At 46.0% G+C, this 16,027-nt stretch overlaps 1 protein-coding gene across 1 annotated transcript; it reads left to right on the top strand.

Annotated features, from left to right (window-relative positions):
• Positions 1–706: 706 nt before the first annotated feature.
• Positions 707–15,351, top strand: PPIE (peptidylprolyl isomerase E). Its single transcript, XM_061122301.1, has 10 exons — positions 707–768; positions 1,783–1,881; positions 4,098–4,141; positions 4,614–4,640; positions 6,252–6,333; positions 6,984–7,084; positions 8,391–8,514; positions 13,484–13,669; positions 14,662–14,804; positions 14,996–15,351. Exons 1-10 carry the CDS (start codon positions 738–740, stop codon positions 15,062–15,064), a joined length of 906 nt encoding a protein of 301 aa, XP_060978284.1. The 5' UTR covers positions 707–737; the 3' UTR covers positions 15,065–15,351.
• The last annotated feature ends 676 nt before the right edge of the window (positions 15,352–16,027 follow it).

Genomic DNA, 16,027 nt, shown 5'->3' with positions numbered 1-16,027 from the left:
TTTCCCCTGCTCCCTCCTTTCTCTGGCTCCTCTTCTTTACGGTTTCAGCTTAAATGTGGTTTCAGCTTAAATGTGGCCGCAGAGAGGTCTTAACCAACTGCTGTGCCTAAAAGAAGTGGCCCCATTATTTTGTACCACTTAGGCCAATTTATGTATTGCTACTAGTTGATGTATTCCAGGAGTCGGTCAACGTTTTCCCCAAAGATCCAGATGGTAAATATTTCAAGCTTTGTAGGCTCTGGATCTGCCCTGCAGCCTGAAAGCACTCACATATGAATACTAAAAAGAATGAGTAAGGCTGCGTTCTGATAAAATTTTTTTATGAAAATTGAATCTAATACAATTTTCACGTGTCACGAAATATTATTCTTGTTTCTTCTTCTTTCCCCGACCCCCAGCTCTTTAAAAATGTAAAAACCATTCGTGGCTCCAGGTTGTCCAAAAATAGATGGGCGGGGTGGCCCGTGGACCGTACTTTATTGGTTGTTTATTACTTGCGGACTCCTTCTGACTCCGCAAGGGAGTGTGTTCCGCAGCAGCGAGCACCGGTAGAGCCGGAGCCGTGTCGGTTCAGGTACCAACACGCACCTACGCTGCACTCCCAGCCCCATAGCACCCAGAGGCCCGCACGGATTATGCCAGAGTGGGCGGGGTCTGCGATCGCCGTACGCGGGGGCGGAGCCTTAGGGAAGGGGCGGGTCGAACGCAGGCTTCCGGCGGAAGAGCGCGAGAGCAAGATGGCCACTACCAAGCGAGTGTTGTATGTGGGTGAGCAGGCTTGGGCGCTAGGCGGAGGCTGGGCGAACCGGGCCGCGAGTGGGTCGTGGAGTAGAGCTGGACAGGTCTCCGGACGCGAGAGGCGGCGAGCAGCTGTCTGGGTGGCATCTGTGGCGGTATTGCTTGGCCTCAGGGAGTGAGCCTGAGACATAACTGTAATTGCACCTCTCTTCGAAGCCCGCCAACCTCTAACAGGAATCTCTTCATCACCTGAGAACGGGGTGATGGTGGGAGGAATATTAGGGACCTCTGAATCCTCGCGTCCATTCATTTTACATTCACCGCAGCGATGGCTCAGCCCCCACTCTTGAAGGAAAGAGTTCCCAGGCTAGCCGGCTAAAAATGAGAATAACCTCAATAGCACAGTTTGATGAGAGCTTTGGTGGGGACGGACACTGGTGACATAGGCCTCGGTGTGGGGAGAAATGACCCCTCTATCTGGAGAGGTGAGAGCAAGTTTTCAGGCTGCGGTGACGCCGGTGATGAGCCGGAATTAGGCAGGTAGCGAAGTAGGAGCAAGTGTGTTTACTGAAAGGGAGCAGCTCGAGCAAAAGCCCAAAGGTGTAAAATAGACTAACACTTGGAGGCAAGTGCGTCGTTTTGCGGGGAAGCAAAGGGTAAGAGGCTGAAGAAGCGGGCAGGGCCTTGTGAACAGCCTTGTGTACAGTGCTAAGTTTGTTCTTTATCCCGAGGATAAAGTACTTTAAGCAGGGAAGTGATGAGTTAAAGTCTGGACGTTCCCAGGATGGTACTGGTTGGCTTTGTGGAGGAGAAGGGAGGCAGTTATGAAACTGTTGAGGGAATCTCCGGGCTAGATGAAGGTCTGAAAGGAGAGTGAAGAGTGTGCTTCATAAGTAAGTGTGAAGGAGCAAATGAGAGGGATGTTTATGAACTCAGGACTGAATGGAAAGATCCCTTCCCTGGCATGGCATGCTAATTTTACAGCCGGGGACTTCTCAACAGACTGGAGGACAGTAGTTCAAAAGGCACTTGGTGTCTTTGCAGGTGGACTTGCAGAGGAGGTGGATGACAAAGTTCTCCATGCTGCTTTTATCCCTTTTGGAGACATCACGGATATCCAGATTCCTCTGGATTATGAAACAGGTGAGTCATCTTAGTGTTTCTCATGCCCAGAATCCTCCTGCTAGGAAAGCACTTAAAATTATTGTAAGTCATATTACAGTACGTTCTAAACATGCTTTGGGCAGCCTGACAGTGATCTTTATGCAGAAGGACTTTTCGGAGGCTTGTGGTTGTGAGCTGCAGTATGCTTTTCAGATCCCATATATTGCATTTGAAGTAAGACAAGCTTTTCAGTTAGCCAGTAGGAAGATTGGTTTCGAGCTGTATGGAGAACTGTTGTTTCAAACTGCCTGCCAGGCACTCTCCTACAGTGGCTCTCTTCTTGGCAGCTGTGCTGTTAAATAGGGTAGCAGGAAAGCCCAGCCTCAACAATGGGGCCTCAGCTTCTTTGCACCTGGAGAACTTTTCCTTCAATTAGTATCACAGTTGCAGTTCAGTTTTCTGTCTTAACCTTTGTTGTCATTTTTAAGATTGGAGTTTTAGGCCCAGCTCTAAAGGACACAACTAGTTTCGAAATCCCACTAGGGGATCATAGAGAGGGAATTTTGGGAGACCCCTGTGAGTTAATTGATCACTCAAGAAAGCCAGCTTGCTTAGCAACAAAACCAAGCAGCCCTGCTTAACAACAGCACTATATAGCAGTGACACCTGCATTCTGCTGGTTGAGGTCAGTAAGTTAATGATCCCTTGGCCTTGCTCCTGTGCACACCCTAAAAACAAAAATATAGGGGAAAGGTAACATTATACTGAAACCTGAGATGATTTACTATATGAGCCTTCTTGCTCATTTCCATAGCACCATGACAGTCCCAGTGGGTCCATGCAGGGTCAAAAACTCCCCTACCCAGCATGTAGGAAGAATTAATGATGGGAGACTCAAAGAACGAGGGAGAGGGTAGTCTTCTCCTCCTCCTCACTTTTCTTTAATAATAAAAGTATAGCCCAGGACTTCGCTGGTGATCCAGTGGTTGGGAATCTGCCTGCCAATGCAGGGAAAATTCCACATGCCTCGTGGCAACTGAGGCAGTGCTCCATAACTACTGAGCTGTGCTCCTCAACAAGAGACGCCACTGCAATGAGAAGCCCATGCACTGGAGAGTAACCCTTGCACCTAGAGAGTAGCCCCGACTCGCCACAACTAGAGAAAGCCTCCATGCAGCAACAAAGACCCAGCACAGCCAAAAATAAATAAAGAAATGAATTTTAAAAGTAATTAAGTTGTACCCCACTAAGTTCTTGTCACAGCTCCCTCTTGCCTGCCTCCTTGTATCTCTCACACGCATCCTATACTAATAAAGTACTCTTCCATGTTGCTTTGCCTCTCAGTGAATGCTTTTCTCAAGGAGACAAAAGAACCTCAGCTTCATTAAGGCCTGAGGTTGTTTTGTGCTTTCAGCAACCTATGCTCTGCTGAGTCCTGAGACGAGTTGTGTGGCTTCAGCTCTGTCATCAACCTTGTATATGGATTTAACCTCCCTGGGACCTTTATATGTATAAAAACAATAAGATTATGTTGACTCTGTAAGGTTAATTGGTTACTTAAACTAATGCTGTTGTGCACTTGGCCCTTCTAGTTGGCGTTGGTTAGATTACGTTTTGCTGAGGATCAAATCTGAGCATCCTTACCCAGGTTTTAGGATTCATGACTTATGCACAGTTGATGTTCAGAATGTATGCTTGGAATGAATGATTGATAGGTTAAATGACTTCATTTTTCTAGCTGCCTTGCATGCAAAGGTTAAGATTTGATTTGGCTTTGATAAAGAATGCTGCTTTTAAAGATTAAAAGTATAGTTCATTATTTAGTTATGTTCACTACAAAACGGGCTTCCGTGGTTCAGATGGTAAAGAATCTGCCTGCAATGCGGGATAATATCCTGGGTTTGATCCTTGAGTTGGGAAGATCCCCTGGAGAAGGCAAAGGCTACCCACTCCAGTATTCTGGGCTGGAGAATTCCATGGACAGAGGAGCCTGGTAGGCTACAGTCAGTCCATGGGTTCACAAAGAGGCGGACATGACTGAGTAACTTTCACTCGCTACAAAACAGTTTAATGTTGCTTGAAATGTTATTTAAACTAGAAAGAATCAGAGTAAGATGCCTTTTTCCTAAATAGTGATGGTGTAGAATTTCTAGTAAATGGATAAGGCATGTGACTGGCTTCACTTTCTTTGTGACCACCTGCTTCTTCCCATTGTCCAACATGATAATTGCTTAATATTGTCTACCTTTTTTCAGAAAAGCACCGAGGATTTGCTTTTGTTGAATTTGAGTTGGCAGAGGTGAGAAGATTCTGTTATCTATGTTAAGTCTTTGGCTTGTTATTGTTACTGATTACAAAGGGAGCTGTTCTTCATTTGGGGTTGGGTTTTTGGGCCTCATGCTGATGCTTCCAGAGAGATGAGAAACACGGTTTGAAGGAAAGCTGCCTTCAGATGAAACCATGCGCTGTGATTAACATCGCAGACCTGCTAGGTCCTGCCCCTCTTGCTCTGCAGAACTCCTGCAGTCCTGCTCTTTGAGCATCTCTCCCTGGCAGCACTGGTGATACTTTCTTTGTCTTCCACTAAATGGCAAATAGCTGAAGCCAGCCAGGAAGTGCACTTTGTTAGACACATGCAACAAGGGTGAGGAAGAAAAAGAGAGCTTTTTCTGTTGGATTGTTTTTTTGTTGTCATTTTACCAAGTGTGTGTTTAGACACTACAAGAAGCATTTGACTGCAAACCTAAATTTATACCTTGTCTTTTTGGCAGGATGCTGCAGCAGCTATTGACAACATGGTAAGGCTGGGAATCCTGCTTCTTACAGAAGTTGCTTTTTGGTGGTACAGAGGGCACTTAGTTCTACATTGGGTTTGCTAAACCTCCAAAGTTACAAGGTTGCATGAGGAAGTACGTACAGATTGTCATCCTGTGAAAATATTCACTGTGAGTTGATCACTTATAAAATTGTCCTTTCTCAAATACCTTTCTCCATCTGATAATAATGTAAAGGCTAACCATCCTCGTTGACCAGTCTCTCACTGACTGCCTGTGTCTAGGATAGGAAATTGCAAACAATGCAAAGTGATTGCATGGTAAAATTGCATATTTTACAAAAGAGGCAGGGTTTCATGAAGTGTTAACAATGGAGAAGAGAAATTTGATAAGGATAATGATAGGATGTGCTACTGATCAAGTGATTGGGACAGCCTGGAGAGCTCCTTGGGGCAATGATGCAGCTCTTGAGTGTGTGTTCCCTCTTCAGGATACTTAGGATTTGCACATCAGATAAGAAATGCAAAGATAATCTATACTGTTGATAGGATTTTATTGAAAAAAATACTGCAGATGTATAAACATCCATTATATCTCTGTTCTTCAAATTAGGCCGTAGTTTAAAAGCTGAATTTTAACTATAAGAAATTTATTTTCATTAATTTTAGTTTCATTATGGTACATTCCCAATTTTTTTCCCCTTCACATTTTACCATGAAATTTTCTTCACTGCCTTTAAGTGATTTCATATTGAGTGACCTTTCCTGGTACCAGTTATCTTAGGGTAATAAGGCTTTCCTTTATTCTTGTTCTCTGTTTCCCATTCATCTAATGTTTTCCTCAGCTCTCAGAGCAAGATCACTTCTCATTGCTTAAGGCTGACCTTGACTTTTGAAAATGAACTCAGGTACTTGGAAATTGCATTTATCCTTGTAATTTCAGAGTGCTTTGAACACAGTGTCACTTTTGTTAGCACAGGTCATTACTAGTATTGAAAGAAAGGAGGTCACATACTACTGCATATAAACTAGATATACAACAAGGTCCTGCTATATAGACCAGGAAACCTGTTATTTAATATCTTGTAATAACCTATAATGGAGAAGAATCTGACAAGGGAGATACATATATATATATATAAAATGTATAACTGAATCAGTTTATTGTACACCCAAAACATTGTAAATCAACTATGCTTCAATTTTAAAAAAGAAAGGGACTTCCCTGGTGGCCCAGTGGTTAAGAATCCACCTTGTAATGCATAGGACACAGATTCAATCCCAGGTCAAGGAACTAAGATCCCACATTCCACAGGGCAACTAAGCCTGTACTGCAGCTAGAGAGTCCATGGGTCACAAGAAAGACCTCATGTGCTGCACCTAAGACTCAATGCAGCCAAATAAGGAAATAATAAATTTAAAAGAAAAGAGAAAGGAACTGTATGATGACTCCTGGGAGGAAATTCTCTGCAGCCCACAGGCTGCTTTGTGGCAGGTGCATAACTTGCTGTTAGGGGATCAGGGATTAAGGGACAACAAATCATGAACTTGTCTCAGACGTATCAGAAGTAAATGGAAAGTGTCTGACTTTCTTTTAACCTAACAGTTTAAGCAACTGGATTTTCACACTTTTCAGAATGAATCTGAGCTCTTTGGACGGACAATTCGTGTCAATTTGGCAAAACCCATGAGGATTAAGGAAGGCTCTTCCAGACCAGGTGAGTGGGAACAATAGAGATGCCCCGTCACACCTGCTAGTTTGGCCTTGCTTGCCTTCCTGTCCTAGTTTTATTGAAAGTAGGCACTGAATGCTTCTCTGGCGGACAGTAGTAGAGGATGGTTTACATTGGCAAAGGACCTCTGCCACCTTTGTGGGGAAATAAAGAGTGTGAGCTTCTCAGCCACACCAGGGTAATTCTTTCCTGTATGAGAGAAGCCGTGCCTGATCTCTCATTTGTCCCAGTTTTCTCAATATTCCTGGCAGGTTCCATCAGGGGCTGGGACTGGCAAGGGCTGCACCTTTCCCTGGGGCATAGCCTTTTCACATAGCCCTGCTAAGAGCTTGGAGAAGGAAATAGCAACCCACTCCAGAATTCTTGCCTAGAGAATCCCATGGACAGAGGAGCCTGGGAGGCTATAGTCCATGGGGTCGCAAAGAGTCAGACACGACTAAGCAACTAACACACAGAAGAGCTGGACTTCAGGGCTGGCAAAGATGGGAACTTGCCTGACATGTGTGACTTCCCAAAGTGGAGACCTCTGGCTGAGAGGGCCTCAGAATATGTTCTGCTTCGCTGACCAGAGCACCTACTTAGCAGCTGGCTGATGGCTTGAATTTGTTCTCATCTGCTCGCTTCTTTCTTTTCAGTTTGGTCTGATGATGACTGGTTGAAGAAGTTCTCTGGGAAGACTCTTGAGGAGAACAAAGAGGAGGAGGGGTCAGAGCCCCCCAAAGTGGAAACTCGGGAGGTGAGATTGCAGGCTAGCACTTCCCCCAGGAGACTTTGTTTTTTTAGGTTTTTATGGAAATCTGCAAATGCACATGAGAGAATGAATAGAAAGAAAATAGAGAAATAGAATAGAGAAATAGAATGAAAAGTGAACTTAATGGTGTTTTGGTGGGGGTTGGTAATGAGTGAGCTGAAGAGAAGCTTTAAGCCTCTCGCCCTTGTGCTCTGCCTGAGGAGCTTCTCAGCTCTGCTGGATTCTGTTCTATGATTGTTACTGAAGAGGAGGAAGTGTGAGGTGAGGAAGGGCGGTGAGTGGGCCTCTGCACCCTCCTCATCAGTCCCCCTCCTTCACGCAAGTGTTGGGCTCCCAGCTCACCGTCTTCCTGTCCTGACGCAGGGGAGGCAGGGCAGGGTGGGTGTACCTTCCCTTCAGTCTGGGCACAGGTTTGAGGTTCTCCCAGGGAACCTGCCTTGGCACTTTCTTCTGATTCTCACTGCACCTCTCTAACCATTGCCTCTCTGGCTGCCCCTCCCCGTTGTAACTGGTGTTCCGGGTTTCTTTCTTGACTCGTGGTCTCTCTCCCATCTCTGCCAAAACAGCAGCAGTCACTCTGATCTTTCACAGCCTCTCATGTGCTGCTGGACTCTCCTGGCCTCTGTTTCTAGCCCTGAGCTTCAGACGTTTCTGCTGCAAGTCTCGCCCTCCCTCCTCTAATCTTGTTCATCCTGTGTCCTCCAACTCACTAACTTGCTACTTTCCATGCACATTGACACAAGCAGGAAATACAGAGGCTAAGCAGAGTGCTTTCAAGTGGAGTATAAAGCAAGGTCCCGGTCACCTGCATTGTGAGCACTTTGGTGCTCCTTGCTTCCGTTGTAGCCAGCCTGTGCACACACAGGGCTACACACAGAGGGAGGGGGTGGTGTTGCAGAAATGGGTCCGTTTAACTGGATTAAGGTGGGTGACCTTGAGCTGGGGTGTGAAGGTGTTGAGGGTTGTCTGTTTGGGGCCAGAAAAGTGTTGTTTGTGACCACAGGGAGGGTGAAAGTGAGACAGCCTCATGTGTCTGAGGGAGTGTGATGAGATGACATGCCTGCAGGGTGGGGCTCCAGGTAGACGGTCCTGAAATCTCCTGTCACTGGATGTCCAGCTGGGGTCATGGCTCTGGCCTTCACCTTCTTCTGCAGCCCCAAGGCCTTCCCTGTCGTCACCCTGTTCAGCTTGCTCACTGTAGTTGGGTTCTCAGGTGTGTTCATTCACATTCGCTCTCCTAGTTGGGGAGTCAGGGCGTTCTCTCTAACCTGGCCGTTTCTCCTGCATCTAGGGAGAGCCCGCTGTGAAAAAGGCCCGGTCAAACCCTCAGGTGTACATGGACATCAAGATTGGGAACAAGCCGGCTGGCCGCATCCAAATGCTCCTGCGTTCAGACGTCGTACCCATGACAGCAGGTGAGCAGTTTTTTCTGTAATACAAGTGAATGCGCATTCATGGTTGGTTTGTTTTTTAAAGTAAACACACACACACACTCCAACAGTATTGAAGGCAATAAATTGAAAACCTGAGTCTTTGTTCCTTCTCCACATTTAATCATACTCTTCAGAAGTAACTACCGATAACTAACAACTTCTTGAACATTTTTTCATTTGTTAAATATTGAATTCTGTTTATTCTTCTTTTGATCTAAATATTATTATGTAGACATATAGTTAGGAGTGTTAATTTCACAGTTTGTTTGGAAAAACACAGCAGTGCCCCCCCACGCTGTCCTCCTGCCCTGCCGCATCCCCCAGCACCGTTTGCTGCTTCTCAGAGGCAGCCAGTTTCAACTCTTAACTGATTCTTCTGGTTTTTAACCTCTGTATTTGTAGATGACAGATGTATGTTGCTACTTTCTGTTTTTTTTTGTTGTTTTAATATCTTTTCATTTTAGGCATCTATTGGCTTCCCACTTGAGAAGTTAAGAAATTAGCTTTTTAAATCACCTTCCCAGCTCCTTCATCCTCCTCGTGTTGTTACCATAATTTTGGTTAGGTCATAGGTTATTCTGACTATGTAGGCATCGTACTGTGATAGCTTCTTTTCATACACAGCACTTTGTTTTCCCTGGAATTCATAATTATCTTGTTTTCACATTTGCCTAGTATTCTGTACATATATTCCTGAGCTTTCCCAAATTTTCCTGCTTGTATTAAATCTCCATCATGTTCAAACACATCAGATATTTTGTCAGTTTCACTTATTCCTCCCTGGAGCCCTCTGACCTCCCCCGGCCTGGACCAGTTGCCTTCCAGGCCCATCTCATAGCTTTTGTCGTGGGATCTCCTGCTTTCACTTCCTATGTTGGAACCTCTGTTGTCTTTTTTTATTTATTCCCTTATTTTGGTAGAGGACATAATTCTGTAGCTTCTGGAGAAAAGAGCTTGGAGGGTCAGGTTTTTGAGACTAATGTATGAAAATTTCTACTTTCCCATCTGATAGTTTGGATGTAGAATTCTAGAGAAGTCTAATGTCATTCTGATTCTTGGTCCTTTATACAAAACCTTTTTTTTTTCTGTCTAGAGCTGAGCTGTCGGAATATGGTAGTCACAGTCCACATGTGACTCTTTAAGCTTAAATTAATTCAAGTTTAAATAAAATTCAACTTCTTCAGTGATTCAGATGCCTAAAAGCTGTTAGATAACACTGGTCTGGAGGCTCGGAGGGTGTCTGTGTCCTGTGTTCTGAAATCCTGTCCCCTTGGAATAGGTCTCCTTCCATCCATGCTGCCAGATATTCAGTGGGCCCTCCTGTATTGGTTTCTCTTGCTGCTGTGACAAATTATCACAGACTTAGCAGCTTATAAGAACATAAATTTATTGTCTTAACTGTTCTAAAGGCCAGAAGTCCCAACACAGGTCTCACCAGGTTAAAGGAAGGTGGTGGCTGGGTTACCACATTCCTTATTGGAAGCTCTATGGGTAGACCTGTTTCCAGAGACAGTCAGCTTGTTGACAGAATTCAGTTTCCTGCATCTGCAGATGAAGGTACCCATTTCCTTGTTGGCTGGCAGCTGAGGGCTGGTCCCAGCTTCCAGAGGCTTGTGACCGCCTTCCTTTGTCATCACAGCCAGCAGTGATTGATTCAGTCCCTCTCATGTTTTGAATCGCTTGCCTCCTTTTCCATCCACTTTTTTTTGGGGTGGGTTGTGGGGGAGACGGAATATCATTGCTTTACAATGTTTTGTTAGTTTTTGCTGTGCAACAGTCCATCCACGTCTAACTATCTCTTTCTGCCTTTAGCTGGGAAGGGTTCTCTGGTTATAGATTTGTGATTATACTAGGCCCACCGGGGTAATCTAGGCCACTCTCCCCATCTCAGTGTCCGTAACCTTAATCACATCTGCACAGTACCTTCTGTGAGCAGCATATTCTCAGGTTCCAGGAATTGGGACACAGACATCTTTTGGAAGCCAATATCCTGCATACCACACCCATCAATTAGGACAGTCCTATCTTTTGAAAAATTTTCCTTTAATTATTTCTTCACTTTTATCCCTTCTGATTTTTCTCTACTCATATTTTGGAATCTTTCTAAATGTTCTTTTTCATAGCATCCTGTGCTTATTTCAGGCATGTACTATCATTTCAACTTGAGAGATTAGTATACTAGAATTTCTTTTTCCTATACAGCTTATATTTGAAATTACTTTTTTCCGTTTTTTTTTCCTGTTTGTTTGTTTTTCTTTGTTTGTTATTGATCTGTTTGCTTGTTTCAGTCTTTGCTTTTCACATTAGATGCCTTTCTCATATTTAAGACTAGGGTCCTTAAAATCTGCTTGGAAACTCCCTGGACATTGGTAAGGCTTGCTGACTGAGGCTTCCTCTATGAGGTGATTTTGTCTTTCTGTTGGACCCTGGATATCCGTATCCCTGAGTTACAGTCTCTTGGACAGAGCAGAGGCCACAGAGAAGACTCTAGTCTCTTGCTAATGGTCCTATGTCCAGTTGTTTGCCATCATGGAGGGTGGGAGGTTGTGGGAGCAGTATATGAACTTCACTAAATCTCCGTTTGTCTCCATAACTCAACCCTCAGGTGTGTGTAGAGCATCCCAGACCAGCGACCCTCTGCTTTAACCTGCTGGAGGGTAGACCTCCCACCAGCAGCCAGGGCTAGGGAAGAGAGAGGATCTGGGGGCTAGCTACTTTAAGTGAGCTTTCAACCAGACTTACTGCTTTTAGAACCACCTTCATCCTTGTCACTGAGTTTTTGGAATTTCTGCCCCAGAAATCAAATTGCTTCTTGGCTTTATCAGCTTAAGCTTCAGCTTTGTTAGGTCTGCTCTGTCAGTTATGGCTCATCTGTTTGTCTTCTAGGTCCCGAAGATTTTTAGTCGCTGTTGTCTCTTCTCCCACTCCTTTTTAGGGGATAGTCATTTTACCCATTTTTTAAGTGTATGATTTACTGGCATTAATTGCATTCACAATGTTATACAACCATCACCACTATCTACTCTCAAAACTTTTGCACCACCCCTAGTAGAAACTATACAGTCCATGGAATTCTCCAGGCCAGAATACTGGAGTGGGTGGCCTTTCTCTTCTCCAAGGGATCTTCCCAACCAAGGGATTGAACCCAGGTCTCCCACATTGCAGGTGGATTCTTTACTGTCTAAGCCACCAGGGAAGCTCGAGTCCTGGAGTGGGTAGCCTATCCCTTCGCCAGTGGATCTTCCCGACCCAGAAATCAAACTGGAGTCTCCTGCATCGCAGGCGGATTCTTTACCAGCTGAGCTACCAAGGAAGCCCGGTAGACACTCGGGACTCGTTAAACAGTCACTCCCCTTTCTCTACTCGCAGCCTCTGGTAATGCTAATCTACTGTCTGTCTCTCTGAATTTACTATCCTAGACATTTCATATAAATGGAGTCATAACAGTAGTTGTCCTTTTATGTCTGACTTATTTCACTTAGCACTGTTTTTTCAGGGGTCTTTTAGGCATCAGTATGGCTGGGTAATATTCCATTGTCTGGATAGTCCACAATTTGTTTCTCTACTCATTTGTTGATGGACACTTGAACACTGGCTCCACTTGCCAGTTATTATGGATAATGATACTGTGAACATTTGTGTACAAACAAGTATTTAAATCCCTGTTTTCAATTATTTTGGATGCCTCCCTAAGACTGGAAATGCTGGGTCATATGGTAATTCTAGTTTGACTTTCTGAGGAACTACCAAATTACTTTCTACAGTGGCTGCACCATTTTCCATTCTCATAAACAATGTATAAGCACTCTAGTTTCTTTACATCCTCACTTGTTTTCTGTTTATCATAGCCATCCTAGTAGTTGGGAAGTGGGATCTCATTGTGGTTTTGATTTGTATTCCCCTAATGACTAATGCAGAGAAGACAATGGCAACCCACTCCAGTACTCTTGCCTGGAAAATCCCATAGATGGAGGAGCCTGGTAGGCTGCAGTTCATGGGGTCGCGAAGAGTCAGACACGACTGAGTGACTTCACTTTCACTTCTCACTTTCATGCACTGGAGAAGGAAATGGCAACCCACTCCAGTGTACTTGCCTGTAGAATCCCCGGGACGGCGGATCCTGGTGGGCTGCTGTCTATGGGGTCGCACAGAGTCAGACACGACTGAAGCAACTTAGCAGCAACAGCAATGACTAATGATGTGAAGCATCTTTTCACGTGCTTAGGGGTAGGGGCCATTTGTTATCTTCTTTGAGGAAATGTCTGTGCAAGTCTTTTGCATATTTACTTACTAGGTTGGTTTTTTGTTGTTGATTTGTAGGAGTTCATTTTATATTCTGGATGTTAAACACTTAAGAGATATGATTTGCAAATATTTTCTTCCATTCCCTAAGTTGCCTTTTCATTTTGTTGAGAGTGTCTGTCCTTTGATGTCCAAAAGTTTTTCATTTTGATGAAGTCTCATTTGCCAATTTTTTGTTACTTATACTTTCAGTGTTGCAGTTAAGACATTGCCAAATGCAAAGTCACAAAGACTTGACCTGTCTTTTTCTCTAAGATCCTGTTTGGTCTTTCTTTTTAAAAATTGCTTTACCACCAGTTTAGGGTGGATAAGATCTAGAATGCATGTTTTCACGCCTTCTTTAACTAGAATCCCTTCTAATCCTTCAAGATAGTCAGTATCTCAAAGGTTTATAATGAACATGTATTTTGAAATGAAAATATGAACATTAAACAAATATAACATAGTTTTTCAGAGTCTAGTTAGAGATCTCATTGTTTGGGGTTTTTTTGACCATGCCCCCAAGGCATGGGGGATCTTAGTTCCCCAACCAGGGATTGAACCTGTACTCCTTCCTTGGAAGCATGGAATCTTAACCATTGGATCACCAAGGAAGTCCCCCCATTGGTTTGTTTTTTGACTCAGGCGCCTTTTCCTTTCTTGGCCCTAGAGAATTTCCGCTGCCTGTGCACCCATGAGAAGGGCTTTGGCTTCAAGGGCAGCAGCTTCCACCGCATCATCCCCCAGTTCATGTGCCAGGGCGGTGATTTCACCAACCACAACGGCACCGGGGGCAAGTCCATCTACGGGAAGAAGTTTGACGATGAAAACTTTATCCTCAAACACACGGGACCAGGTGGGATCTGATTGGTGGATGATGGTCGGTGGGCTGGGTTGGGGCAGGATGACTGCGCACGGGTGGGTGACAGGCTGTGGTTCTGGTCTCCTCCAGACCCAGGGAACAAAGGAGAGGCCTTCGGCCTGGCTGAAGCGGAGCGAGCTTGTTTCCTTCTGAGTGCTGCCCGTCCCCCACTGTGTCCACAGCTGTGGGCGTAGCGTAAATTTTGTGGTCAGCCATTGTAAGCCCGCTCTTCTTCCCTCAACCCCTCTGCCTGCCTCTCTCTGTCAGACTCTCTAGTAAAAAATTTCAGTGGTTGCTTCCCCAGCAACTAGAAAAAAATACAGAACTGTACTGATATCTAAGACTGCAGTTCTTTAGGGGGCCCTCGGCAGCCGCACTGGACAGAGCTCCCTAGTTCATGCTCAGTCTTGGTCAGAGACGACAGTTGCCTCCTTCGCTCCTAAAACCTCCACTTCACCCTCTGCCCCCACTGATGCTTGGCCTCCTGCATCTGTCCACACCTGCCTGCACCGACTTCCCCGCCAAGTACAGGGGCTGAGCCACCTCCCCTCTGCTCGTGACCCGGACCCTCCCCACCCCACGCCCTTCGGAACCTGGTTCTGCACTTGGCCCCGCCACTGCCTCGTGTAATGCCTGTCCCCTGCTCTGCTCGATCAGCCCATCAGCACAAAAGCACACAGTGTCGATCTTTGACTCATGTCCCCCCTCAGCTATCACCCATGCCTCTGGTCCCCTTTTTCACCAAAACTTCTTGAAAAAGTCGTCTAGACTCCCTGCCATTGGTTCTCTCTGTCCCCCTCTAGTCTGACTTCCAGCGCCACTGGTCCACTGAAGCCACTCTTCTCCACCCAGCGCATAGTCAGCTCCTGGTCCTCGTCCCATTCGCCCTCCCGTCTGCAGGTGCAGAGGCAGCATCTGCACTCCCGCCTCCACGCCCAGGACCACCAGCAGGGTCGGGGGAGCTGACGGGCGCTTCTCTCCCCCAGGCCTGCTCTCCATGGCCAACTCTGGCCCAAACACCAACGGCTCCCAGTTCTTCCTGACATGTGACAAGACAGATTGGCTGGACGGCAAGCATGTAGTGTTTGGGGAGATCACGGATGGCCTGGATGTCTTGCGGCAGATTGAGGTAGGTGGCTGCCGGGGCCCCTGGGGCACAGCCGTGAATGTGGGAGAGCTGAATCGGGGACCTAGAGAGAGAGACCACAACAAGCTGCTGTTGGGGGGTGGGGGTGGGATGGGCAGAGGGGCGGGTACCCCTGAGCCACCCTTACTCTCCACCCTCCCTCCCCTGATTCCTCCTCTTTTCGGCCCGCAAAGGCCCAGGGCAGCAAGGACGGGAAGCCCAAGCAGAAGGTGATCATCTCCGACTGTGGGGAGTACGTGTGAGAGGGGAGCTGTCAAACCGGGGATCCGGCGCCCGAGGTGTCCTGTTTGCAGCGAGCGGGGCTTCGTGTCCTGGCCCTTCCTCGGGGTCAGCGTGGGGCAGCTCCTCTGCAGGCACAGCCTGCGCCACCTCCGGTCTTCCTCAGGTGTGGCCTTGGACTCAGGGCCGCCCTCCCCACTGTGGACAGCTGGGCATGGCCTTTCCAGGCCTTTGCCGCCAGGGCTTCTGCTGGGCCCACCTGTGTGACTCCTGGACATTTTCTTCTGGTAAATAAATCCTAGTTTTTGTACTGCTGCCTCCAGCTAGTTCCTGGGAGTTGTCAGATGTCACCTGTAAGGCTAAACTGTCCCCCAAGAGGGATTGGTGAAGGAATAGGGCATAATCTCTTCCCCACAGCTTTTCTTTTCTTCCCTTGGACGATTCCCTGAGATGCTGGGTGATATATTTTCAGGCCAGATACCCTTGTCAGACCACCATCAAGACCATGGGCATCAAAGACAGTGGAAAAATTCCTGTCTTCAGTGCCTCCACTCCCACATCACACTGCCAGCCTCAGAGCCAGTGACTGTATTTCTGTCTCCATGATGCATTTGCTTAATTGCTCACTTTCATTTTACAGATTTTTTTAAATGATACTTTATTACTCACAGTGCCTTCTCCATGCTAGGTACTATACCTGTTTGTCAGGAGACAAGAGGTTAGCAAACCCCTTGGTTCTAATCCAGCCCACTACCTGGTTTTATGAGTAAAGTTTTATTGGAACACAGTCATAGCCATTGGTTTACATATTCTTACTGCAGTGACAGAGTGGAGTAATTGGTGACAGATACCATATGGTCCCTGTATTAGAGTTCTCCAGAGAAACAGAACCAATAGGATGTGCATATGTGTACACAGAGAAAGATTCATTATACAGAACTGGCTGTACAGTTGTGGGGGCTGACAAGTCTGATAGCTGCAGGACA

This window comes from Dama dama, chromosome 20, assembly GCF_033118175.1.
Source record: "Dama dama isolate Ldn47 chromosome 20, ASM3311817v1, whole genome shotgun sequence".
NCBI lineage: Eukaryota > Metazoa > Chordata > Mammalia > Artiodactyla > Cervidae > Dama > Dama dama.
The sequence above is the reverse complement of the archived record's forward strand: the minus strand, read 5'-3'. Positions and strand labels throughout refer to the sequence as shown.